This window comes from Gossypium raimondii, chromosome 9 (assembly GCF_025698545.1).
Source record: "Gossypium raimondii isolate GPD5lz chromosome 9, ASM2569854v1, whole genome shotgun sequence".
NCBI classification, from domain to species: domain Eukaryota; kingdom Viridiplantae; phylum Streptophyta; class Magnoliopsida; order Malvales; family Malvaceae; genus Gossypium; species Gossypium raimondii.
The window spans coordinates 35,496,182-35,522,438 of NC_068573.1; the positions used below are offsets into that span (position 1 = coordinate 35,496,182).

General features: G+C 32.4%; 3 protein-coding genes across 3 annotated transcripts; 1 reads left to right on the forward strand and 2 right to left on the reverse strand.

Annotated features, from left to right (window-relative positions):
- Positions 1-1,301: 1,301 nt before the first annotated feature.
- On the reverse strand, positions 1,302-3,052 carry LOC105799279 (probable carotenoid cleavage dioxygenase 4, chloroplastic). The gene has a single exon (XM_012629741.2). The coding sequence runs from the start codon at positions 3,023-3,025 to the stop codon at positions 1,397-1,399; it is 1,629 nt and encodes a 542-aa protein (XP_012485195.2). The 5' UTR covers positions 3,026-3,052; the 3' UTR covers positions 1,302-1,396.
- Positions 3,053-12,281: 9,229 nt separating this feature from the next.
- On the forward strand, positions 12,282-13,121 carry LOC105799280 (uncharacterized). The gene has a single exon (XM_012629742.2). The coding sequence runs from the start codon at positions 12,528-12,530 to the stop codon at positions 12,966-12,968; it is 441 nt and encodes a 146-aa protein (XP_012485196.1). The 5' UTR covers positions 12,282-12,527; the 3' UTR covers positions 12,969-13,121.
- Positions 13,122-17,611: 4,490 nt separating this feature from the next.
- Positions 17,612-20,733, reverse strand: LOC105799281 (protein STRICTOSIDINE SYNTHASE-LIKE 3). Its single transcript, XM_012629743.2, has 4 exons — positions 20,148-20,733; positions 19,620-19,895; positions 18,553-18,720; positions 17,612-18,208 (listed from the first exon to the last, which is right to left on the reverse strand). The coding sequence occupies exons 1-4, from the start codon at positions 20,474-20,476 to the stop codon at positions 17,806-17,808; spliced, it is 1,176 nt and encodes a 391-aa protein (XP_012485197.1). The 5' UTR covers positions 20,477-20,733; the 3' UTR covers positions 17,612-17,805.
- Between the last annotated feature and the right edge of the window lie 5,524 nt (positions 20,734-26,257).

Here is a 26,257-nt window from a genome sequence, read left to right on the forward strand (position 1 = left end):
TTAATAAATATAATTTAATACCAAACCTTAAGATTTAATCTTTTTACAATTTGATCCTAAAATCAATTTCTATTAAAATTACTTGATAAAATCATCATATAACAAAATTAAAACTTCAAATACATATTAATTCATCATAAACATCCAGAACTCATCAATGGTAACTTTCAAAATCATCCATAGAATCAAAAACTAACTAATTAGATAGTTGGACCTAATTGTACAAGAATTAAAAACACAAAAATTACAAGAAAAGAGCAAGAATCGAACTTACATAAAGTAAAATAAATAAAACCAGCTTAAAACCTTCTCCTATGGCATTTTTGGCTGATTAGTTGAAGAAGAATAGCCTAGAAAAGTATAGAATTCAATTTATTTAAGTTAATTTGGAAAAATTTACAATTTTGCCCTTAAATCACCTAATTCCAAGATTTTTTTTCTGCTTATGCCGCCTCAGCTATTCCTTGGGTGTCTAATTGCCATGCTATTTAATCACTTTAGCAAGTTCTACACCTTTTTCAATTTAGTCCTTTTTAATTAATTAACTATCGAAACGATAAAATTTTCTAATGAAACTTTAATACTACCTTAACGGCACTTTGTAAATATTTATAAAAATATTTACGGCTTGGTTTATAAAATCAAGGTCTCGATACCCCGTTTTAAAAACCAATTAACCTAATAATTCTTTCTAAACTCAAATCACTATTTCACCAATCTTTCTAAAATCACATTTAACTCGTAAATACTAAATAATAAAATTTATGAGCTTACTCATCGTAATTGGTGACTTCGAATCACTGTTTCCGTTGCCACTGAAAATTCAGGCTGTTATATATTCCTTTCGAGAATAACAATGCTAATTGTGTTTCAGCTTCTTTATTCAAATGTACAAATATTGAAATATTGTGTTAAGTTTAAGGAGCAACGTCCACTACACGAATACGTGGATTAAGACTAATTTGCTTCTAATGCAATAGATATTCTAGGAGAGAGTGAATTAATCCCTGTCAACTTACAAGTTGCGAGCACCAAGTTATAGTCCGACAAGAAGATTGAGAAGTTGAATTAATAGGTTGGGACCGTGTTTACATAGAATACAAAACAGGATAAATAGGATAAATTTGGGCAGTGGGAATTTTAATAAATTCACCAGCATTGTGTTTTGTTTAAAATAAAATAAAATAAAAAACAAATATTCAAAAAGATATGTAGAAATTGGTTTTAGTGGGGGTATCGGCCATGAAAAATCACTATTACACAACTTTTATACATACAAACAATGCCACAATTTAGAAATTTTATTTTTTTAATTAGCTTTTTAAGAAAAATATATTCATATGAAATTGACTTTACATGTGATTTGATTAATTAAGCATGTCACAGTAACTTAAAATTAAATAGGAATTTTCGAATTAGTAAAAAATAAGCTATGAAAACCATACGGTACACGCCTAGGTAACTTAACTGCTGCAATGGTAGCGAAATCGGGCGATTTAGGATCCATCAAAAGGAACATTGATTCATCCGTTCGCTCGTTATGAACGAATGTCATCACAAATCCATCATCTTCATCATCTCCAACATTCCTTCTCACAAACAATGGCTCTCCTCCGAAACAATCATCCCTATAAAATCTTCTTCCAACTTCGTCCCCAGTTTCCAAGTCAATCTTCACCAAACCTGACATTTTAGGGACCTCTTCAATCACACCAAGATATGCATATCGGGTTTTCTTTCCCATATAGCTAGTATTTATAGACCCAAGGTCCAATTTTCTTGTTGAGAGAAGGTTTCTGCAAACATTTCCAGTCTGGGTATTAATCTTTACCTTCTCCAAAACAACATCCAGTTTCATGCTGTCTAAAAAATTTTCCAAAGACAAAATGTTTGATGCCACCACGATGATCTCGTCCTCGCCATTTTCCCAAGCATTTACGATGTGAGATGCATTAAATCTTGGAACCTCGAACCACTTCATCTTTGAGTCACTGTTAGCGTACCGTGGGATGATTCCAATTCTTGTAGTTTTATCTGGTTCATAAACCAAAGGGGAACCTCTTCCGGTTAACACTTTTGACAATGAAAAAGATAACTGTGTCTCGTGAAAGATTGCGAACCTCTTGGTAATGGCGAAATCATGAATTATACTTGGTCTATGCACGGAAAAAATGGGCACTTCGTTTTGTTTAACACCCTTTTCGTCGATGCGGAAGAAGGTAAGATGCGGAGTTTTAAAGCTCCATGAATAAGCAAATGTCTCCTTTGTTTCACTGTCGACTTTGGGGTGTGCAGTCATGTTGGAGTGCAAGTTTTTATCGATCTCCCAACGTCCCAAAGTCTCAATGTCACCATTTTGAGTTGCATTGACTATATATGGTAAATCAGACTCGCATAAAGCCAAAAGTTTACCAGAAACGGCGGCCACGCTAGTGTTGGCGACCCCCATCCCTTTCAGGATATCTAGATTCCCCGTTACCAGTCTCTTTATGAATATGGACAAACGAGCAACGTCAAGCAGGCCATACAGGCCCGATAACATATTTGGAAAGATAGGGAAACCAACTTCTTTTTCGACCAAGTATTTGTAAGTCTTGACGTAGCGATTACAATACGTTGCCTTGCCATTTGATAACCTCAACGAGTGAAGCATGCCGTCGCCTTCGAACAAATTTAGAGCACGACGAGGTTGGAGTTGTGGGTTTGGACCATTTCGGATGTAAACGCCATTTAAACAGAGTGGAAGCTCACCTTCGATTACTTCACAGTCGGTTGGCTCCATTTCGTCCACCGGAGCCAAGTTTCCCTTGAAGACATGCGTCGGGTCGACGGAAGGGTTGAGAGGCGGATCAATGAAGTTGGAAAAGGAGTGAAGGATTGAAGTTTTCATGGATTTAAGGGGCGATGAATGCATCTTCAATGAAGTGGTTTTTTCCAATGCTTTGGGGTTTCGGACTGCTCGGATCATCATAACAGCCTTCGGTTGTGTGGAACTCAGGATAGGTGAACATGTTGATGATATCATTTCGGTCTTGGCGTGATTTATTTTTGTTTTTCTGGAGAACACGGAGAAACAAGGAAAGTCTATATTAATAGCCACATGACATTTTTTGTGACAAATATCTACAACAGTAACGTCAATTTTGCATGTCTCCCTCATCCCTTTTCTTTGGTTTCTTTTTCTAATCTCGTTTTCAACCATATAACATCAATTTTGTACGTGTTCGTCTGTTAATGACGGATTAGAATGTAATTAACAATAGTTATCAAGGTGATGTTAATTTCTAATTTTTTTAGTGTTGTGGTTATTGATAATTTATCTTTCTTTTTTATTCACCTCTTTTTAGATACAGTGATATTTTTGCAATAATTTTTAATGTTTTATTTCTAATTTGTATTCTATTTATTATTATTCTTCTCAATGAAAGTATTTTTTCCTTAAAAAATTGCAGATGTTTTTACTGTAATTTTAGTTAATAATATGTAGTAATATATTTTCAGTAAAGTTTAAGGATTTTTTTCAAAGGAACATATTTTCATTATCTAGTAGGAGGATGAAATCATAGCATTATCTATACTTTTACCACAAAATTAGTTTTTTATTGCATTTTCTCTGCGTGGCATCTATTAAAATTTTTTTCCCTTCTTCTCCTAGTGAATACTCATATTTTTTATGGATATTATTAAAAATACATATGGGTGTCCTTGATACAGTGGCAGCACAAAAAAAATTCTCTTTTTTTTTTAAATTGATGATTGGGTAATGATTAAGCCGAAAAAGGGGTGATGCCGCTGATTCGTCAGACAACATTGACTTTCACTATAGAAAATGATTCATTTTCGTATATAAATTTTTATCCAAATCATTTTCATAATTAATTAATATTTTAAGGTTATTTTTACAGAAAATAAGAAGAAGCTAAATTTGACCAACCCTCTAGAGGTTTTTCCCACCCAATTTTTCATACCTATAATGTGCCAAAATTTTGAATATTTGATTTGTTAAATTTTATTAAAGTTAAGCATTTGCTTTAGTGGTTAAGGGCTTGCTGTGGTTGTGAGTTCAAATCTCATTTTTTGAAATTTTTTTTTATTTTTGTTCTTATCTCTATCTCTGTTCATTAGACTTAAAAATTTCTCTGTTTATTAGAATGAATATATTGATTTAGTGGTAAGATGCTAACTTATCCTTTGGTCCTGAGTTCGAATCACTCTCGCTCACATGGTTGAGTTCGAATAGAATTAGAATTAGAATTATCAGGGAAGCTGGTAAGTTATTAGAAAATTTGTTTGTTGGACATTATTTTTATTTTTATTGTTTTGATTAATTAATTAAAAAAATTGCTTTGTTCCCACGTTTCTTTCCTTCTTTCCACTTATTTCCTAATTCGCATTTATCAATTTTTTCTCCTTTTGTTCTTTTTGTCAACTTCTTTTCTGTTCTTTCTCTGCTCCTTTGCGGTTTCTTCCTTGTGCTCCAGTATTTGCAATTTTTGTCGCCTCTTTGCCATGATTTCTGTGTGGACTGTGTGTGTTATGTATTTCAGAGTAAGGTCGTGGGATCGTCATCATGGGTGACTTTTCGTATGTTTATTTGAATGATTTCTGTTTACGATTAGGTGAGGAGTGTGGAGTGTCGTCTTCTCCAAGGAATTTATTGTCGTTGGTTGCAATTCTTGAAGGTAAGGAGTTAAATTGAGGCTTTAGGTTGAAATTCTTTGATTTAATTTTGATATTGGATATATCAATTTTTGTGAATTGTGTAACATCCTAACTCATATTCGTCGCCGGATTAGAGTTACAAGCTAGCACAGATCAAAACTGGCATTTACTATTTATTAAATTTTTTTAAATTTAATTTTATTAATACACAAGCAAGTAATTATAATACATATAATTCATTTAATCAACTAGAGCTCAAATAGAATTCACAACTTAAAATTCATACTTTAAAATTTTAAGCATGTCAATATTTATTATTTGCTCACATATTTGAAATAACTAATGAACAACGAAAATCATGTTACAAGCACTCAATGCATATATAATTGAATATGATAATATAACTTCATCAATATTGGCATTTGCTTCTTAAATACATGTTCAAACATATATCATTATTTGTCATTCATTGAATAAATATCAATTAATCTGTAAGTCATATTATTTTATAAAGTCACATATAGCAACCATGTTACATTAACTAGATTTAATTTCTTCTTATATATATATATATATGCACGGCATTAATAATAATATACAATATCCGAATATAATTTATACCTTATTAAATTACATGTAATCATAGTAATATAATAAACTACTAAGATAATCAAAATATAAATATACTTTCCATGCTCAATAATATACCTAAATTTTATTTTATTTATTAAACTTAAACGAAACCTATTATGAGACCTAACAATCAAGATCATAAATAACATACATATAAATTTGCATTTCATCCATTTCCAAGGTTGCATTTTCATATACACGATTTGACCATTTTCAAATTACCACATTTCAATACCATTACTAAATAAAACCTGCTTGATGTGACGGTAGCTACGCCGACTCGGTTGACGCAGAGCCTACAAAATGTGAAAAATCTTAAAAAGACGAACATGTATAGTTGTAGAGGTGCTTATGGACCGGGCGACTCGGCCTGGCCCGACGGTCCGCCCGAAATATGGGCTTAGGCAAAAAAACGAGGCTCGTTTTATCGGGCACAATTTTTTTGGCCCAGGCTCGGCTCGGCCCGGCCCGATATAATAAATATATTTATTTTTTAAAAATACTTTTTTTAATTTTTTTAATTTTAAAATATTTTCAAAATATTTTTAAAATACTTTTTTTATTTTTTTTATTTTTAAAATAAATTTTTGGTATTTTATTTAAAAAATGGGCCAGGCCGGGCCCAGATTTATGATTTTTTCTCAGGCCGGGCCTGAGCAAAATTTTAGGTCCATATTTTGGGCCGGGCTGGGCTCAAGCCTAAGACTTGGGCCAAAGTTTTTTATGGGCCCAGCCCGAACCTAGTCCGACCCGGCCCATGAGCACCTCTATATAGTTGGTGGCTGCGGCAGAGACCATCCAGCAAACCGCCTCAAAGGATTCTACTTCGTTAGCTTCGCGCTGCTATGATGTGATTTTTGTCGTTATATATTTTGCACTAAATTTATAAAAAAGAAACAATTTGTGTTTTTTATTAAACAAAATTAGAAAAAACCACATACGGTGAAAGTTGAAATTATGACTTTAATTTTTTTTTAAATCTTTAATTTTGTCAATTTAAAATTTGTCATTCCAATCAAAATATCATTAATTATTTAAATAATTTTTATTTACATAAAATACTCTAATTTTTTAAATGTCAAAATAAGTTTGCTGGACCGTGTTATTTTCGAATATAAATGCTACCAACCATTAATTATTAATGGAAATTTTCGACAATGTTTTTGTTTTGCTTATAAGATTCAATTAAAGAATTTATTTTATATTTTTTTATGATTTATGAGTGTGTAATTCAATCATTAATCATTGTTTTGAGTTTATTATAAATATTGGTATATTTTTATATATAAAAATTGAATTTTTAACTACATGTGGAACAATATTTTTCGAAACATAAAAATGCTATTGTATCAATTTAAAATTTTAGATTTATCACAAATATGATTAGTTATTATATTATTAAATTGATATTATAAAAAGTATATCACATTTTAGCAAATAAAAAGTTCATATAAGTAAATCTTGTTTTCATATCAGATTACACTTTGACAATAATTTATTTAAATTGGTACATTAGAAAAGATGTCATTGTCCTGGATCTCAAATGCCTACACAGATTATCAAAATAATAATAACTTAAATTAATATTGTAATTATATAAAAATTAAATTAAGATTTACTTCTAGAATATAGGCCTTTTGGCATGCAGACATTGCTATATGCGCGTTCATTGCACGCAAAGCAAACAGTGATTTTTAACTTAGGGCATCAGCAACAACATTAGCCTTTCTCGGATGATAATCAATCACAAGCTCGTAATCTTTTAGCAACTCTAACCACCGTCGCTGTCTCAAATTCAGATCCTTCTGAGTCATCAAATATTTCAGACTTTTGTGATCAGGATAAACATGACATTTTTCACCGAATAAACAGTGGCGCTATATTTTTAAAGCAAATACAATAGCGGCCAATTCGAGATCATGCGTCGGATAGTTCTTTTCATGTGGCTTTAACTGTCTCGAGGCATAAGCTACAACTTTGCCTTCTTACAACTGCGTCATGCACAGTTAACCAATCCATACTCAAAATTATATCAAACTCGTCGAATGGTAGTAGCATCAAATCAGCCGGAAAACATGAATTTCGAATCATCAACGGACAATTCTTGCACACTTTGTCAACCAGAACACACCGGCCCAGGGGGTTCAATACTTTAATTACAAACTCAGTAGACTCAACAGACAATGTCTTACTGGATACTAAAGTCTCACATACATATGAATGAGTCGAATCAGGATCAATCAATGCAATAACTTTAGTATCATAGAGAGTGAAAGTACCAGTAATAACGTTTGGGGATGAGGCCTCCTCTTGTGCGCGTATGGCATAGGCTCTGGCAGGTGTGCGAGCCTCGGATCTAATAGCTGTATCTTTAGTACCTCTCTGACTGCCACTCATGTTACCTGTGTTTCTGGGGGTCTACCTCTAGCTGCAGTGTTACCCGATCTCGTATTCTGTACCGAATTTTGATTCGCCAGCTCTAGGCACCACGGATATAATGATCCTTTGATTTGCTTTTAAAGCAGACTCTATCAAGCAATTTACAACTGCCGGGATGTCGTTTACCACAACGTTCACACTCAGGTTGGTTTGATCTAGCATTACCCACACTCGCTACTGAAGTAGCTCTCGAGCTCATAGGTGGTCTATCCCTATCCCGTCGTGAATACCCCACGGTAGCCTTTGAACGGCTAGTATCATCTTTAAACTTCTTTGAGGTCGACTACAATGACTTACTGAATGATCTTTTATGGAAATCTCTAGCTTCAAAGTCAGCTTTTCTCTTCTCTTTCTCGAGCTCTTTGGCTTTGCAAACTCGCTCAACAAGTACCACGAACTCTTTTATCTCAAGTATGCCAACTAACAGTTTAATATCTTCGTTCAACTCATCTTCAAATCTTTTACACATAATAGCTTTGGTCGAAACACACTCTCGGGCATACCGACTGGGTCTCACAAATTTTCGCTCATACTTTGTCACTGTCATATCCTACCCTATTTCAATTCAAGAAATTTTTTGCGTTTCTGATAGATAAATCTCTGCCTGATGTATTTCTTACAAAACTTAGTCTAAAAGAATTCCCAGGTTACTCGCTCTTTCGAAACCACCGATACTAGTGTATTCCACCAGTGATATGCAGTGTCCCGTAGCAAAGATATGGCACATTTTAAGCACTCATCAGGGGTGCAAGATAACTAAACATAAATAGTAATAATTTTATTTATATCTACTATTTATATTATTAAATTAAATTTAACATTTTATATTATTTATATTATTAAATTGTTTAGTCATATTGAATATTTATATTAAAATTGAATTATTAATTATGCCATAAAATATTCGTGTTAAAATTTTATATTGGTATCAATTTCACTTTTTATTTTTAAAATAAATTTTATTAAAAATCATATTTTAACATTTAATATATTTTTAATTCCAAAATACATAGTGACAAGAATCTGAAGATAATTGAAACAACTAAGCAAGCAAAAAAGCTAACCAGTATATAAAAAATAAATAAATAAATTATGAGGTGATGAAAGTTAATAAAAAATTTGATTAAGGTGGACAAATTTTATTACGATGGGTGACGGTGGTTACAAGGACCCAAAATTATTTTTTAAAATTTAACTCGAACAAATATATTTGATTCGATTCGATTCGAATTCCATCTCACTTGATTCGATTCGAGAAAACTTTAAATAAAGTCAGGATGATAAAATGAGATTCGAAAACTCGATTAACTCAAAAATTTTCGTTTCGATTCGATCGAATGCTCACCCTTAGTTTTGGGTCTCTCTCACATCAGGTCCAATTACGAGAACTTTATGGGCCTTTTTGACCCAGTACTCTATAATGTGATCCAACCCGATTCGGTTTTTCTATTTCCCAAAATAAACTTTAATATTTACATATTAAATAATTTTCTCATCCCAATTTTACTCTAGTAAAATTATGACGATTTTACCCCTAATAAAATTTTGATGATTTTACCCCCAATAAAGTTTTGAGAAAATTCATTTAATATGTCACAACTCAACATGTTCACTACGACCGAATGATTTATTTTTATTTTTGAGCTTCAAAACAGTCCAAAAACATAAACTCATTCTTCCATCATTGTATATGATTGTAAATTTCCATTTTCGTTTTCATTTCCATTTTTGGAAACCTACATTCATTTCTAAATGATTCCATTTCTCCATTTCGGAGAAAACAATAATGATTCCTGAATGTTTTCCATTTCTTTTTTTTTTCTATTCATTCTGTTCATTTTTATTCAAACACGCAATTCATTTTTGGTTTCAACGAGCTAGCGGAGGGACCGATTGGACATATGTAGTTGAAGATTAAATTATTTATAATTAAGTTCATTTTTTCGCCTATTAATTATAAAGCCATTTAGTCACGAAGTCATTCCACTATAGTATCTGACTGAGCTCTCTTCAATGACATACCATTACGAAAATAATTACTCAGCGCTCATCCAATGACATTGTCATTAGTGTGTTACCCTTATAGGATATCTTTAATCTTTTTGGGATAATATCCATTCTCCCAATATGATCCTATTTTATCTCACGGTAACCATTACATCTTCTTTCATGAAAAGTCAATCACTATCAAATAGTGATCAAGTCATCTATCGCAAAGAGAGATGACTGGTGGCCACGTTTACTTTTCATCAACCATGTAATGCTAATGAGGTGATGTCATTTACCCTGTTTTGGGCTATGAATTCCACTGTTGTGAATAACATACTGCAGAAGTCGTACACCTAATGCATTAGCTTTCGGTTCCTTATCTATTTGAACTTAGGTTTTTACTTACATCAAAGTGTACGAGTTATGCATACATAGTCCGTCATCCACTCAGGATTTAAGTATACCACACTATGAACGTCACAAGTGAATAAATCCATAAACGGATTCAAGATTTATTCTGCTTGGGTCATGTCCGATGCATTGTCAGTCCAGTCAGTCACATTTATGTCTCTATTTTCTGGGAGTCATCCGCTCCGATGCCCAAGACAGTCACATGGGTGATCATCTCACCTCTTTTCTTACAATTCTCCCTATCTTTTAGGGAGGTATAAAATTCATAGATGATAGCGTCAACTGTCGGTTCGGTCAAGGTTACGCAAAATGTATCCCAATGGTTAGAACTGTCGGTTCGGTCAAGGTTGCGCAAAATGTATCCCAATGGTTAGATCGGACTAGATCTCATATCTCATTAGAAGCAGACATGGTGGGATCGAACCCGTGCTTTTGAATAAATGAATGTTCACTCATCTGAAAGGAAAAACGGCTCGACTTCTGTATTATGGAAGCAATTGACATCAGGGTTGCTCAGTGCCTGAGTGGAATGTTGTTGTTTTTGTGGTGCCATTTTTTAATTAAAGTAAACTAATGACAAACCCAAACAATAAAAATGATAAAGATCGAGTTTAGAACACGATACCTTGGGTAGTTGTTGATGGAATTTAGCTTTGGATCGATGTGGAATGTAACAAAATAAAGGATGAAAACTGAAATGAAAAGAGAAGAAGAACACTTACTAATGTGGATTGGAGGTTAGGAATGCGAAAAATCAAAGCTTGACTGTGGGGAGAATATGCGGTAGCTCAATGAGGGAGTTTCTCTCTTTTGGGGCGTTTTAAATGTGTGTTTTTATGCCTAAAACTAGTTAGTATAAATAGAATTTCGACTGCCTTTCTTGTTGAAACGACCCAGTTTTGGATGAAAACATAAGCGTGTCGTGCCATAGCTTGTGTGTGGCGTAACACAACACTTTAACATCAGGTCACTTTGCTTCGAAGAGCCTATGTCATGCCATGACCTATGCATGTCCGTGTACACAAGCCAAGTTGATTGCGCAAACGAAAATAGCCTGATGTTGATTGCATGCGACATAGGTCGACATGCTGCCCAAGTATGCCAAGGCTATTTTCTTCCGCCATTTTAAATTCATATAAAGTTGATTGCACGGACGAAAATAGCCTCAGCATACTTAGGCAGCACGTCGACCTGTGTCGCACTACGGGTTTTGAGTAGCGCGACACGACACACAAATCCTGCCTTGTGTCATTCGTTTTATGCTTTGACGTCTCGGAAAGCTTGTGCATCACTTGTCTCTTGCTTCCACGTCAATTGGGTTTTTATATCTTCATCCTACACTCTCAATTAGACATATTAGTACTATCTAAGGCCCGTGTTGGCCTATTAGGTCACAACAGTTACAAAATGTGTTGAAAAATATTTATTTTATTAGTATTTAATCTTAAGGCCTAAATATTGGAAATGTAATATTAAATACTAAATTGCATAAAAAAAACTCCTTAAGTGCGAAATTGATCCAATTAACTACTACATTTAACGACAAGTCATATATAGATTATTATATTTAGACAAATTTGAAACAATTTTGCTTTCAATTAAAATTATAAATTAAAAACAATTTAAAATTTTCAATAAAGGTAAATTTGTAAATTATCATTACATCCTTAAAAAGTACTTAGTGAACCAAACGTGATAATGTAATTTTCCTACTATTTTAATCAATATCTTCTCATGTATACCAAATGTTATAAATTAACAATAAATCACATCCTATTGGTATTGTAACATGGGAAAACACTAAATGCTAATGAAAACATTTTACCAAAAAATAAAATATGAATATAAAAAATAATTTTGATAAATATATAAATCTAATTATGAATTTCATCCGAAGTTAATCTATCTATTTGAATTTGTGGAAAATTGAAGCTCATATATTAGGAAAATGGTTGAATTATTGGTTTTAAGTTAAGGATTTAATTGTGAGTTTTGACTCAGAATTATATAGTAAATATAATATTGGTTACCAAGTTTCCAACTTCTTCCGTTTGATAATTAAAATAAAATAGTTTGTGTTTGACTTTTGTCAAATAAACTAAAATAAGAAAAGTAAAAGAGATAAAATACCCTCATTGAATGTTCCGTCGATATTCTCGGGAAATCTTTTTATTTTTTGGCTGGATTGTCCCCTTTCTTTTCTAATTTTAATCCCAATTGATTTAAAAGAAATAGAAAAAGGAAAAGGAAGAAACTTGTTCCAAAATGAATCAAGAATCACCTTCTCCCATGTTTTCTTCTTTTCAAAATCACCGTTTTCGTTTCCCCTAGCTTCTATTTTCGGGGGAGGGGAAGGGGATTTAGAGAGAGAATAAACACAGTATCGGTTAAAGATGACTCTTCAAGTTTTGTCTCGTTCACCGCCGGTGAGACACAAACGACCGTGTTCACCTGATGGCCTGAAGACGGAGAGAAAAGGGAGGAATTATGGGGGAATGGTCGGTGGTTCTGCAGCGGAGTGCACGGCGGTGTGTTGCTGCTTTCCACTTACCATTATGGAGCTGCTTGTTTTGGGACTTTACAAGGTTCCTACTGGACTTTGCAAGAAGGCTTGCAGAAGGAAGAAAGGAAAGCACAAGAGCCATGGCTTTCATCCTACTTCGTCTAGTGAGGACCAGGACACGGAGCTACACCAAATGGTGGGTAATGCGGATGATGGGTCCAGGGTAACCGTGGATTCGGAGGACAACAAGTCGGACCGGTTCTTTGGGACCGGGTTTTGGAGAGATCCTTCGGAAAAAGAGACCCATGACGTGATGTGTGAAAGGAATTAAATCCACTTTGATTATTTTTTCTCACTTTTCTTTAGAAACTTCGATTAGGTGTTTTATGTTTTTACTTCATAATGAGATCAAATCATAACTCACCATCCAAAACCTGTTTCATTATTTTATTTTATATGCTACATATTATTATCTTTAACTTTGTCTCTTTATTTTCAGTATTCTCAACTCTTCATTTTGTATTTGTAACACAAAAGGGAGTAAAACCACCCTTTGCTTGAATTCACGCAGCTAACATTGATGGATTACCATCCCACCCTGATGCGATTCGCCACTGTTATTATGAAGATGCCTCTGCTAACCTGAAACAACAGAGAAGGCCAAATAATCCAACATCAATTCAAGCCACCGGGAACGATCTCAAAGGTATTCCAAAAAGGCTTACACCTCGACTCAGAGGAACCCAAAGACTTTCTTCCTAACAACCACCGGCGACAATAAACAACAAGAGTCCGGCAAAAGAAAAAGAAGAAAACGAAAAGAGCAAAGGAAAGGAGAAGAGAAGAAAACAGATGGGAAACGAAGAGATCAAGTATTCAATGATCAAGAGAGGAGGGAGAAGGTGGGTCAGCAGGTCAAGCACCCACCATATACAACAGCAACACGGTAGGGGCAAATGAGGTTTTTTAAAAGGAAAACTCGTTCCACAATTTCATAAATTCATAAAGAGTTCGCAATTACATGATCATGTAGCACATATCAAACTGGGTTTCATGTCCACTATTTAAGTCCATGCGGCTAATGCTATCAGTCACTCTATTAGTCCATCTAGGAACATAACAAAAATATAAAGAGCTAAAGTAAGATAACATTAAACGAGCCTTATTAACAAAAATACCCAAATGTGCTAAATCTAGAGTAACAATTGAGAATTTAGAGACCAAAAAAAAGAAAAATCTGCCTCAATAATAATATCCATGAAGCCAATCTCTCGAGCAAAATCAAGTTTCATTCGGATAGCATAGGCCTCCACCCATATAGCATCCCAACACTCAGACAAGTGCTGTTCCAAACCACCTAGGACCAACCCATCTTCATCTCACGCCACACAACCAAGGTTTGCAACCCACGTGTTCTCATCCCAAACCGCATCCACGGTCGCTTTAATTGTCCATATGTTAGGCGCGCGACACTGCTCCTCTTGTCTGGGCAGAGTGGTCGATTAAGAAAGTTATGGAGCTAAAATTCCTCATGCAACGATCGAGCAAAATTAAGGGCAATATGCAACCATTGATTACTTCATATTTATTAATAGGGTAAATTATATTGTTGGTCACTCAAGTATTAATGTGTTTCTATTTTAGTCATCAAACTTTAAAACAAAATTATTTTGTAACCAACATTATCGATATTAAATATTTTGGTCACTCTTCCATTAGATGGTTAACTGAAGGGTCACATGAACTTTTTGATTAGTATAATGATAAATTTAACTCTCGATGTTTACACATTGTCAATTTAACCATGATTATAGAAAACGATCACTTCATCATTCCATTAAATAATTTAACGGACAAGTGATACAAATATTCAATGTTGATAATGTTGAAAAAATAAATAAATTTTTTTGAAGTTCTGTAATCAAAATAAGAACATGATAATACTTTGAGTGACCAACAATGTAATTTACTTGATCAAACACTTGACGGAAAAACATGAATGTATTGTATACCATAGCCAAAATTCAATATGTTGTCCGACAAAACAAAATGATTGAAGAAAGAACCATCAAAGATATTATATTGAAGTTGCCACATGTCATAATCACAGATGCCACTAGATTAGAGCTAGCAAAACAAGCCCAAGTTCAAAAGTCCGCCTGTGTTGATTCGAGCCCGAGAAAACTCGAACTGGTAACATATTCGAACTCAATAAAATTTGAACCTAAGAAAACTCGACTCTATAAAAATTCAAGTTTGAGACTGATCTGGTCTGAGCCCAAGATAAATCTAACCCAAAGCTCGAAAAACTCAAATTTTATATTGAATAACTATAATAGAGATTAATAATTAATATAAGTATAAGATATTACTTAAAATAAAAATAAAAATAAATTATAATTATTTATTTTATAAAAATGTATTAATAAGCCTTACATATTTATATTAAATTTTATTAATAGAAAAATAATTAATAATATATATGTGTAATTTTGTATATTACAATACATGTTTATAATTAGTAATATATAAAATATTATCAAAATTTTAAAATCTTAAAAGTATTATTTTTAATAAGTTAAATTTTGGATTGGGTTTTATATTTTACAAATTGAATATAGATATTGTGTTTAATTTCTTTTTATTTTGGACTTGAATTTTGGAATATAATTAGTTTAGTTTGGGTTAGAATAATAATTTGTATATTATTTGGGTTTGGGCTTAATATAATATATTTTTGTTTTGGAATAAATATTTTAGCATATGAGTATTAGGTTTATAAATTTAGTAAGAAATATAAAAGTTATTCAATTGTCAATATAATATAATAAACAATAAAATATATTTTCATCAATTCATATACATATCATATAATAATAAATTTTACACACAATAAATATTTTAATTATTTTAAATAAAAAATTCTATTAAATATATAATAATTAATATATTATATAATACTATTACAACATGTGATATAACATTGCATAATATAATAATATATTTTAAAATTATTAATTGGTTCAAAATCAAAATCGATTTTGTCAACCAATTTGCTTGAATTGACTTGATTTAGTCGATTAAATCAATTTTAATCGCTAACCATAATAAATGATATACTATTACATAATATAATAATATAGTAGATAACCATGACAAAAACTATTAATGCACATGTATAAATATAACTATTATTATATTATAGATTATAATAAAATATATAGTATTACATAATATTGTAATGTTTAATATTAATGCTTATATATATAAACTATTAATATATTGTATATGATATGATATGAGATATCATTATATAATATGTTTTTTTTTAACTAGGCGATCAAAACAATTATTATAAAAGTGAAATCTCTACAAAGTGAAGCCAACCAAAAGTTGCACAAGGCACACAAAACGCTACAATTAGATATATTTATGAATCGGGTTACTTATCCAAGCTCGAGGGCTAGCCCAAAATTTAGGAGAATTTAGGCAAAAATATAATACTCGAAAAATGAGTTTAGACAAAAAAAGTAAGCTTGTTAAAAAATGGGCTAGGCTTGGGTTTAAATGTTCAAGGCCCAATCTCAACCCAACCCAATCTTTTTTCTTTAAGTTTGTAAATGTTTTATATTATGCTATATATGTATATATATTATGTAATTTATTACCCAACAATATATATATAATTAAAAATATTAAATTAAAAATAATATAAACATATTTTTATAAATATATAAAGTCATCTTAATTTTGACAATATTAGAATTAGGTTGAGAAAATAATCTAATTTAATTAATTAAAAATACTTTGAAAATAGAAAATTAATTATTGAGTTGGATAATTATACAAGTTTGTTTTAATTTAATTTAAAGCTAAACTACACATATAATTGTACTCAATACATGAAAGACCCAATAAAATTACACAATAAGGGTGCTACAGAATCCTAGTGTGTGTTGCCCACCAGACGAATTTTAGTAGAACCTTGGTATTCTATTAATATATTATTTTCCTCTCACTTTCTATTCTAGTAGAACTCTTATTATTATTATTCTCTATATAAATTAATTAAGAGGCTGCCAAAAATGATAAGAAAATATACAAAGATATTCTACTGAATTTTAGTAGAAAACTTATTTGAGTTAATTCCTTAAATTCAAATAAATTCTATTATTAGTAAGTACTTGTGAGAAAAATTTGTGAGTTAATTACATACTCCTTGACAATTATAATTTAAATTTGTCAGTTTGAATTTTTTGTTTTAAATTTTCGGTTGATTTTTCCCATTGGAAAGTTTCGGTTTTCGTTTTATGTACAATTCTTGAAAAAGTTCACTTTTAACATCAGAGGGTTCGAGAACAATAGAAAAGATCATGTTATTAAAAGCCAAAAGGATTTAGACAATAGATCCAATATATGATGAATCTCCCTAGCTTGGAAACACAAATATTAAATTTAATAATATAAATATCCGAATAAAAGTTTGGTTTTGTTCAATAAATCATTTTTATAAATAAAATTTCCAACACTTCTCTTCATTAATGTGTCAAAAGCTATTGAAATGAGAAAGAGTTCACCATTCCAACAATAAAAGCCATCAATAAATAAGTACAACTTGTCATGTTAAATTACAATCAATATGAAATTCTGGTTCCGCAAAAGTATCCATCAAATAAATATTCAATAGAGCACATTGACAAAAATTTTCTTGTCATCAAACTCCATAAAGATCAACAATTAAAAATCCAAACAATTTTAATCAAAACATGACAATCAAATAATACATGTGGACAACTGGTAGTTATAACTAACACTAAGATTAGGAATGGTAGTTATAAATGTCCATATTGGTGATTTCAAGTAGTTTTTCTTAAAATCTTTGGCTATGTGTCTTACATTTGATACTTCGTTTCCAAGATAAATTTAAGAATATGTTCTACTTGGAAAAACTAAAAATCATTATGGACTGAAGTATTTAAATGGAAAAACCCAAATACTTTCTTTTCAGCAGAATTTTATCCAAATACTTGCAATCCAAGTAATAACATGTATAGACTTAGAAAACATTCTTGTGTTTTTCTTCATAGTGAAAACGATGGCTAAGAGAAGATTTGCCACATTCATAAAACACCATTGCTAACTCTTTATTTTTCCTTCTGCCTCCCAACTCAAGCCAAGTTGTAAACTGCCACAAAGGGCATAAGAACACTCCCTAGCCAGAGCTTGCCATCTCTCTCTTCGACTTCACTAACCGCTTTCACAACCTTCCCTTCACTATCCTCCAAAACCTGCAACAGCTTTCCATCTGGACTGTATTTCACAACAATTCCGTGCAGCTTACCGCCAATCTGAAGCAGGTATTGAATTTTTGCAGATATAGGGAGCTTGAGAATGAATTTCCTGAGTTTTGGATATAATCCCATTATATGAGCATACGTGAACCTGCGACAGTGAATTGCTACCCAAAATTCACCTTCTTTATTTGTTCGGACATTGTCCGGAAATCCTGGTAAGATGGCAAATACCTCAGTACTCCCTGCTTTCTCACCTTTCAACCAGTACTTGAGTAATCTGTGCATTTAACATAATATCAAATCATCACACAGCAACAGTTAAAAGTTGTACTATAACTATTAAGAACTAATCTACTTTGCCTCTGTAATCCTGGCATTTTTACAAGGAAATGATAAAGGTAAAGAAAAATAAAATCTACAATCATCAATTGCGGTTATCTTTTTTTAAACAGGATCTTTCGACATTCATGGAAAGCAATATGTCATGTGTTGAAGCAAAATGGGTTCAAGCAATGTGAAAAATCATCATTGTATATAAATCCAAATGAAAGTGTTTTTAAAGGCTATAGCACGTGCAGATCTAACACAGCAATATTTGAGTACATGTAGAAGCATGCAAACCTGCCCGGACATCCTTCGCAAAATACGAGAAAAGAACCATCCTTGCTTAGGGATACACCGTTCGGAAATTGGAGATTCCTGACAAGGACAGCAGTTTCCTTTGTGTAAAGATTATACTTCAGAAGCCTCCCACTATTCTCCGAAGAAAAAACTAGCTGCATGAAGTTCCTGAATGCTACATTGTCAGTGCAAATTACCAATAATCTTCATTCTATATCATGAGGTCTTTCATGTAGAGTGAAACATGATCGAAGTAAACAGAAAATTTCCTCCGTTCCACTGGCAGAAGTTGCAAATATAGTCTTAAAGGTTCACATGTCAATCAATACAAGTATAACTAACTTAAACCGATTTTTTATGTAGGGATTTACAGAAGAGTTTCAATATATCAATGATTAGAACACAAAATTTTCAGTATACCAAGATTTCTACGTCTTCTTTCCAATAAACACTACCAGCAGTCTCAAAACTAAAATAGTAAGTTACAGTTGGAATCATTTAATTACCTTATATTTTTTTTTGATGGAATAATTACCTTATATTTATACAAATTGACAAGGGTGGTGTCAAAATCCACAAACCATGCATGAAAAGAAATCCCATCCCTGGGTGTAAGCACAAATGCAATGCAACAGTAACTTAAATTTAAGGGGCCATCAGGCACGTAAGTGATTCTCGGACATGCCGTATCATGTGACCCCCAAGGCTCATGCATGCAATCAAAGAACATATATTGCATGGGGAATCAAATGATTTCCACTCATTATTAAGACATAATATAAAGGGGAAGTATCGACAAAGTCAAATAACACTTTCGTGGAGAACTCTCTAGTCTTGACAGGATTTGAACATTCCTCCCCACAGCCAAAGTCTGTTCCATAGAACAGCTTTGTTGAAAAAATATATGACAGCATCTTTTGCATCTTCTTCCATGTCCTAGAAAATAGGTGGCATTTGAATGCCTTTGTGATCTAATAAAATCTTCAATAGTTCATACGTTTTTCAAATGCACTACGAATTTCAACGACATTAGTCCACAACTTAGAAAATTATTGTCAGAAACCTACCTTCTCTGGAATTTGCTGCTGCTATCAGTAAAATATATGTTTCCTTCATCATCAATGTCAAGGTCATTGGTAAACCTCAGGGGCACCCCATCTACCTCAGTTACAAGTGGTGTTGCTAATCCGCCTTCCGGACCCACCTTGAACAGCCCCAAATATGCATCAGCAATGTACAAATCACCAGTGTTCTTATCAAACCGGAGACCCAAAGGCCTGCCACAGATATGCTCATTTGGCAGGTAACTCTGTGGTGATGGCTTGGGATTACATATTTCAGACCTGAAATCCCAAATTGCACATGGTAAAAGATTATAAGAGTTATACTTCACACATTATTCAATCATATGACATCACTTCATGAAGGCAGCCATCCCCAAATTTTCCATAGGAATTTCTAACAAAGTACAGCTATGTAACATAACCTAATTCTGCGCGCGCGCGCGCGCGCACACACACACACACAAAACTATCACAATGGAAGGTAAAAAGAAAGAAAAAGAAAAAACCATTAGCAAGAACTAGATAACTCACCTATTGCTGGAAGTATAAGCAAAATCCTTCCAGTTTTGACCATCCCAGAGGAGAACTCGACCATCAGCAACACCAGTGTAAGGACCACGACCAAGAGGGTCAAATGCCATGCTTTCAGGGCCCTGAACCTGGTTCAAGAACTTAATCTCTGACTTCTGAAGCAAATTATCCTTGTCCCTGTCTGCCGGAACTAGTTCCCATGGAGGCAAATCCACCTTGTAAGACTCGAAGTCAGGAAATTCAGAGATTGCACTGTGCTTAAAAGGGTCTATCCCACAGTATAGAGCGAGCAGCAAAAACAGTAAACCCAGAAACCCAATTGGAATCATCGCTAGAAATTTTGAGGAAATACAGCACAAAAGCAAAGCTTGGAACAGAAAAATTATCAGTTCTTCAGCTGATGTGTAAGCCTTCAACCACACTTGGGTGTCCAAAAAGATTGCTTTCTCTTGCAATCAAGAAAACAACCCCTTTGTTTGTATGTTTTGAAGGACGGATAGAGGGTTAGGTAGATCTCATTTTTGCTGCCTCTAGTTTCTGGTCATTGGTAGATACTGAAATGAGGCAGGTGAGGGGTTTTTTTTTTTCTGTTTTAATGAGACAGGTGAGTGTTGTCAAAACCGATGTTGCAATAACCAATTTCAGTTGAATGATTTTTTTATCATTTCAGTCCTACAATTATTTAATTTTGTTTATTTTGTCATCTAATCATTTTAAAATTTTAGGTGTTTTCATTTTTAACTCATCTAACTGATAATAAAAAAGATAAAATTAAATAATTAAGTGACCAATTTTATTTTTTATAGTTAAATGAAAAAGGAATACTAATAATTAATAATTATTTTGTAACTTTTCATAATTAAATAAAAAAATCATAGTTACATATCGGCTAGTTTACTCATAAAAAATTTCTAAAAATTAGTAAGTCACGAACAAATAAGTGTAGTAATGTAAATTTTATTTTATAACAACAAAATTAAAATCTAATCTATCTAATTTATATATAAATAAAACCAAAACAAATTGGGTTATTAAGAGTTAATAGTGATAATGTTGGTATTTAAAAAAATATATTAAGTCAAAATAGGTTTTCATAGGGAAATTTGTAAATTACTTCATTTTTATTTAAATTTATTGATTTAAAATGATTTAATTACCATGCTTTTAAATTTTGTATTAATTAGAGTTTTTCCTTTCTATTACATATTTTTTATTCTTTTTGTTAAAAAATCAATTTTGCTATTTGTTAAAGGAAATCTTCCTTCACCAATTTGGAATGTCCCAAAATTCCTGAGAGCAGCTATTATTGTCCGTGGGAGATAATTTTCCTTTAAATATTACTCGCTAATTTTAAACAAAATAATTATTTTATTAAAAAATCATTCCATTTATTTAAATTTAAATGTTACGTAGCTATACGATATACGATCCAGTAATATATATACTTGGGCCTTGTCTATTATTACTCGTACAGGTTTCATGGGCTGTGGCCCAATGAGCTCTTAGAAAATGTGTTTTTGACAAATGTTTGGATGATCAATGAAAAGTTTATAGGAGAATAAGGTTTTTTTTTCATGAGTTAAAAAAATTGTAAGATTCGGTATCTTATACTTTTAAGAAAGAATTAAGGTTTAAGTAGTAGCGGTAATATTGTTGAAAGGGATAATCACGAATCTCGATAATAATAAAATGGATATGAAAGATTAAAAAAGTAATAAGAGAGAATCAAATGGTGAAAATTCGCATGACATTTATATTATAATTTAAGTTTTATATTGAACTATTGAGTTTATATCACAAGTCAATTGAATATTAGTAAGTCTGCTTAAAACTATTTTTTATTCTTTTACAAAATAACAAATATTAATACAAGAATATTTTTATCTTTTAATTTTTTAATATAAAATATTTCTATAAAATATTACTATAGTGGAATTTGAAATTAAAAACACCTATGTTTGGTAGAAGTGTTATTTTTTATGCATATTTTAATATATAGTTTAACAATAAATTAATTTAATTGGTAATATTTAGCCCTTCCCATGACTTATTTTTAGCAAAGAGAAGATTTTTTTTTTTTTGCTTATTTTGAAGAAATCTTTTTTTTACAAGAATTTTTATTCATCTCTCTAATTTCAAGTTTAAATTTTAGTAACTATACTTTATTTTATGTCTAACTATTATAATACATATGTAATAAATAAATTTTTTATTACATTAATAACCAAACGAGACATCGACTTCAACTTAACCATTTCAATTAAAACTGAAATTGATTTCATATAAATAAATTTGTTACCTTTTTTTTTTCATCCAAATTGTGGGAGTGACGTAATCTAGTAATAATAAAGTTGACTTTTAATGCCCTTATCTTTGTTATTTTCGTTTGGATTAATTTCACTCTCAACCTTTATTTTGAATCATTTGTTGTTTCTTTTAACGGAAATGATGGCTACACTGTTAAATTTTTAACAACACTAACGTAACACACCACACATATTTTATTGTTAGTGTAATACTATTTTATGTTATATGTTAGGTTAACAAATAATTTTAAAAATGTCATAAAAATGATAAAAATAAAAATTCTTAAAATTTTCAAAAATAAATAAAATTTAAAATTTATTAAAAATAGTTTACTTTTTTTTATTAAAATTTAAAAAGCAAATGAAGTAAACTACACCATTAATTACTCTTTTAATATGATACTTTTTTATTGGCAAGGTAAATTTATCCTTCAACAATAAAATATTTTGTGAATTTAATCTTAAATTAAAAAAAAAAAAGTTTGCTATGACACCTTTGGTTGATGCATGCTGATAGATGAAGAAAGTTAATTCGAAAACATGGGAGCATTTCATGCAATAATGATTAAAGCGTACTCAACATATACTTGAGTTTCAGATACAAAAAGCCGTTGGTTTTTTTTTCAGATCCAGTTGAAGCACAAGCAAGCATTACGAGCCCTTTGATGATCCAACACTCATTTAATTTACACCCCATTAATAAGATAGGGAAAGGCTACATTCACCCACATATTACACAGTAAAAGTGAATCAGAAGTTTAAAACTGAGTTATGCAAAAGAAAATCATGTTGCAACCTGCAAGTACATGTTTCAAATTCTGCAAATGAAGTTGCCTGAAGCTCATAGAAATTTAACGGAATAAATTCACCAGTTACTGGTTGATAAATCGAAGTAGAGGGAACAAGGCAGGGACCTAATGAGCTCAAAAGTATGCAGTGTCCCGGCCGATAAACGAGTATGGTGAGCTGCAGAAAAGCGTTAAGCAAACCAAGGATCTAGATGGTTATAGAGAGCCATAGCCCCTTGGTTGTTTGGAGAAACCCAAGTCGTACAAGGATACACTGATACAATCCAAATTCCAGAGCAAAGTTCCTTTGAACCTCATGAAAAAGATATAGAAACGAAACCGGAGGAAAGTGATGAGGCCGAGATAATCAAAGTGGATCCAAAAGGCGACATTCATGTCCACTTGACGAAAAGGGAGAAGCTACAGGTTAGAAAGAGGTGGGAGCAGGCTTTGATAATCAAAGTGTTTGGAAGCACAGTGGGATCTCATTTCTTGATATTCAAGTCCACTTAGGCCAGGATTTCCTGGTTTGTTTACTTGCACGCAAATTTATGATGAAGTCATCAAACAAGGGTTGTGGTTCATTGGTGCAAGTGGAGACGACCTAGTTTTCGAGCTTCACAAGCTTTCTCTTATCCATCGAATATTTCGATGTTGATGTACTCCAAAAATTTAAAAGAGCCATAGGAAGCTTGTTAAGGATCGATAACTTCATGATGAATGAGGAAGGGGGCCGGGAAGTTTGCCCTCCGTGAATCCAAATAAATTTGGAGAAGCCTTTAAAGAAGTTCATCGACGTGGAAGGAAGGAAGCAAGCCATAGTCTATGAAGCTTTGTTTCGGTTGAGGTATGGTTGGGCGCAAAGTAGATCTATGCTGGGAGAAAGGAAATGGGAGTGCCGCCCACGGTGGAGATGGGAGAAACTAAGGAGCATTTTCTTGAGGAGACAAAGAAACAAAAATCGTGCTGACACACAAACCGACAAGTCAATGGGGATAGACGACACATGGATGCTCGTAAGGAGGAAAACGACTTGGATAAAAATTGGTCCAATGGATAAAAAAACAAACAAACAAACAAGGGGAATGTAAAAAGAGGCAGTAGCAATGAGGAAAAAGGCCAAGTTTAATGGCAAGTTTAAACGTTGTGATGGGCTCTATAATTCTAGAATAAAGGCGAATGGACTAACAAGCCCTTCAATGCACAGCTAAGTGTCAGCGATACCAATGCTGTAAGTAGCAATTCTTTGGAGTCCTCCAAAAACAAAGAGCCAATTGGGGAAGGGGTCTTTGGAGAAAATTTTGGCACCGTAAAGGAGCTAAAGACTTGGGTGAAAAAGGAGGTTTGTGTAAGGCCAACGTGGTGTACTATTTTGACATTCTATTATTATTATCACATTCCGTGTTTATTTATGTGTATTAAATTAATTAATAATTAAGTGCCTAAAATAATATAATTATTCTTAAATTATTCTTAGGTATTATTGTGGGTTGGAACAACAATAATATATGAAGACTAATACAAGTCTGATTCATGCAAGATGTTATATGTATAAGAAATCAAGTTAATGCATGGGTACTGCATACTTTTCGTCACTTAAAGAGCTTATACTCAAGCATTCTTATGTTATTCATTATAGTTATAAGATGTTATATGTTCCGTGACCAATTAGGTTGATTCGGGTTTGAGGTAGCTCTGACAAGTTAATTAAGTGTGCAAAACAATCTATGCTAAGGAGTTCGTGGGTTGGATTGAATATCACAACATTCAGACGTGAAAGTTGCGACATTGAAGCTGCTCTGATACTTAGATGAATTTTCAACAGATGCCTACAAGGCAAGCAATTTGGTACCAAAGTCACGACATTGAGGAAGCAAAGTCGAAACATTGGGCTATAAGCGACATCCATGCCTGGAAGCAGCAACATCCGAGACAGTAGCTTGAAGATGGAAGTTGATCCCAAGTGCAGCAAAGTCATGACATTGAGAAGCAAAGTTGCGACATTCAACCCAATCCTTAAGGTTCAAGCAAACTACCTGCAAAGTCGCGACACTAACCTGGAATGTTGCGACATTAAAGCTCGACAGAACTAAAATCTGCAAGGGTGTTTTCGTTCGTACAATTGAAATTAGCTTGTAACTAAGGGTTTAGTCAACCTAATTAGGTCAAAATACATTCAAACTATAAATATAACATGTAAACATCAGATTAGGGAGCTCGGTTTATGTTTAGTTTCATAGTTTTAGATAGATTTTAGGGATTCTCAACTTTGTTCTTTGTTTGTCTATAATTTTCTAAATAATCAATTTTTAGTTTATCTTTCAAGTCTTTTACTTTATTTTATTTTCGCTTGTGTTTTATTCCGGATTACCAATCACATGTTTTCATGGAGTTACATTGCCACTCAATCGATCTCATGCTTTGGAGTCTTCTGATTTTCTGAGCATCTCTTACTCTTTTCTTGTTGTTTTCATTATTTTAATGTTTCACAAGTCGACTAAGATAATTGCATTTAGAATGAGGCGTAACTAAACCCTTAGGAAGGTTGGTTAATCAAAGTTGGAGTGATTAGTCTAAAGTTAGGGTTAAAAATCAATTAATTGGATTAGATCGAATATGCTTAAACCCTAGAATTGATGACTCTAGGAAGTAATTTAGGTAGATGAGATCAAAAGGTATTCTTCTTATTACTAGTTCGATTTAGCCCAGTTTAGATCCATCAGACCGAAATATAAGTGGAATAAGTCGATTAGTTAATTTAATTATAGGTTGAAAGGTATTAATTAGATTAATTAGTAATTGATTAATTGGTAAAATCTCTAATTTTAGATCAATCAGAACTATGGATATTGATCAATCTTCTGCTTGTTATTTCTAATTGTTAATCTGGTAATTTCGATATTTATGCAATTTAGTCATTCTTGTAGTTAAATAAAAAATTGTAGTAATCAGTCGTAATATAATTAGTAGATTAGTAGTTGTCTAGACTTAGATTAGCGTGTTAGTCTTTACTATT

What these genes read in the sequence shown, in the direction of transcription:
- LOC105799279 (XM_012629741.2), bottom strand. Translation starts at nt 3,025, where the DNA reads ATGATATCATCAACATGTTCACCTATCCTGAGTTCCACACAACCGAAG.
- LOC105799280 (XM_012629742.2), top strand. Translation starts at nt 12,528, where the DNA reads ATGACTCTTCAAGTTTTGTCTCGTTCACCGCCGGTGAGACACAAACGA.
- LOC105799281 (XM_012629743.2), bottom strand. Translation starts at nt 20,476, where the DNA reads ATGATTCCAATTGGGTTTCTGGGTTTACTGTTTTTGCTGCTCGCTCTA. An exon ending in AGCAGCAAATTCCAGAGAAG is followed by an intron (nt 18,721 to 19,619) that starts GTAGGTTTCTGA and finishes TGTAGCATTCAG; the next exon opens with GAACTTCATGCAGCTAGTTT. An exon ending in TGCGAAGGATGTCCGGGCAG is followed by an intron (nt 18,209 to 18,552) that starts GTTTGCATGCTT and finishes TTAAATGCACAG; the next exon opens with ATTACTCAAGTACTGGTTGA.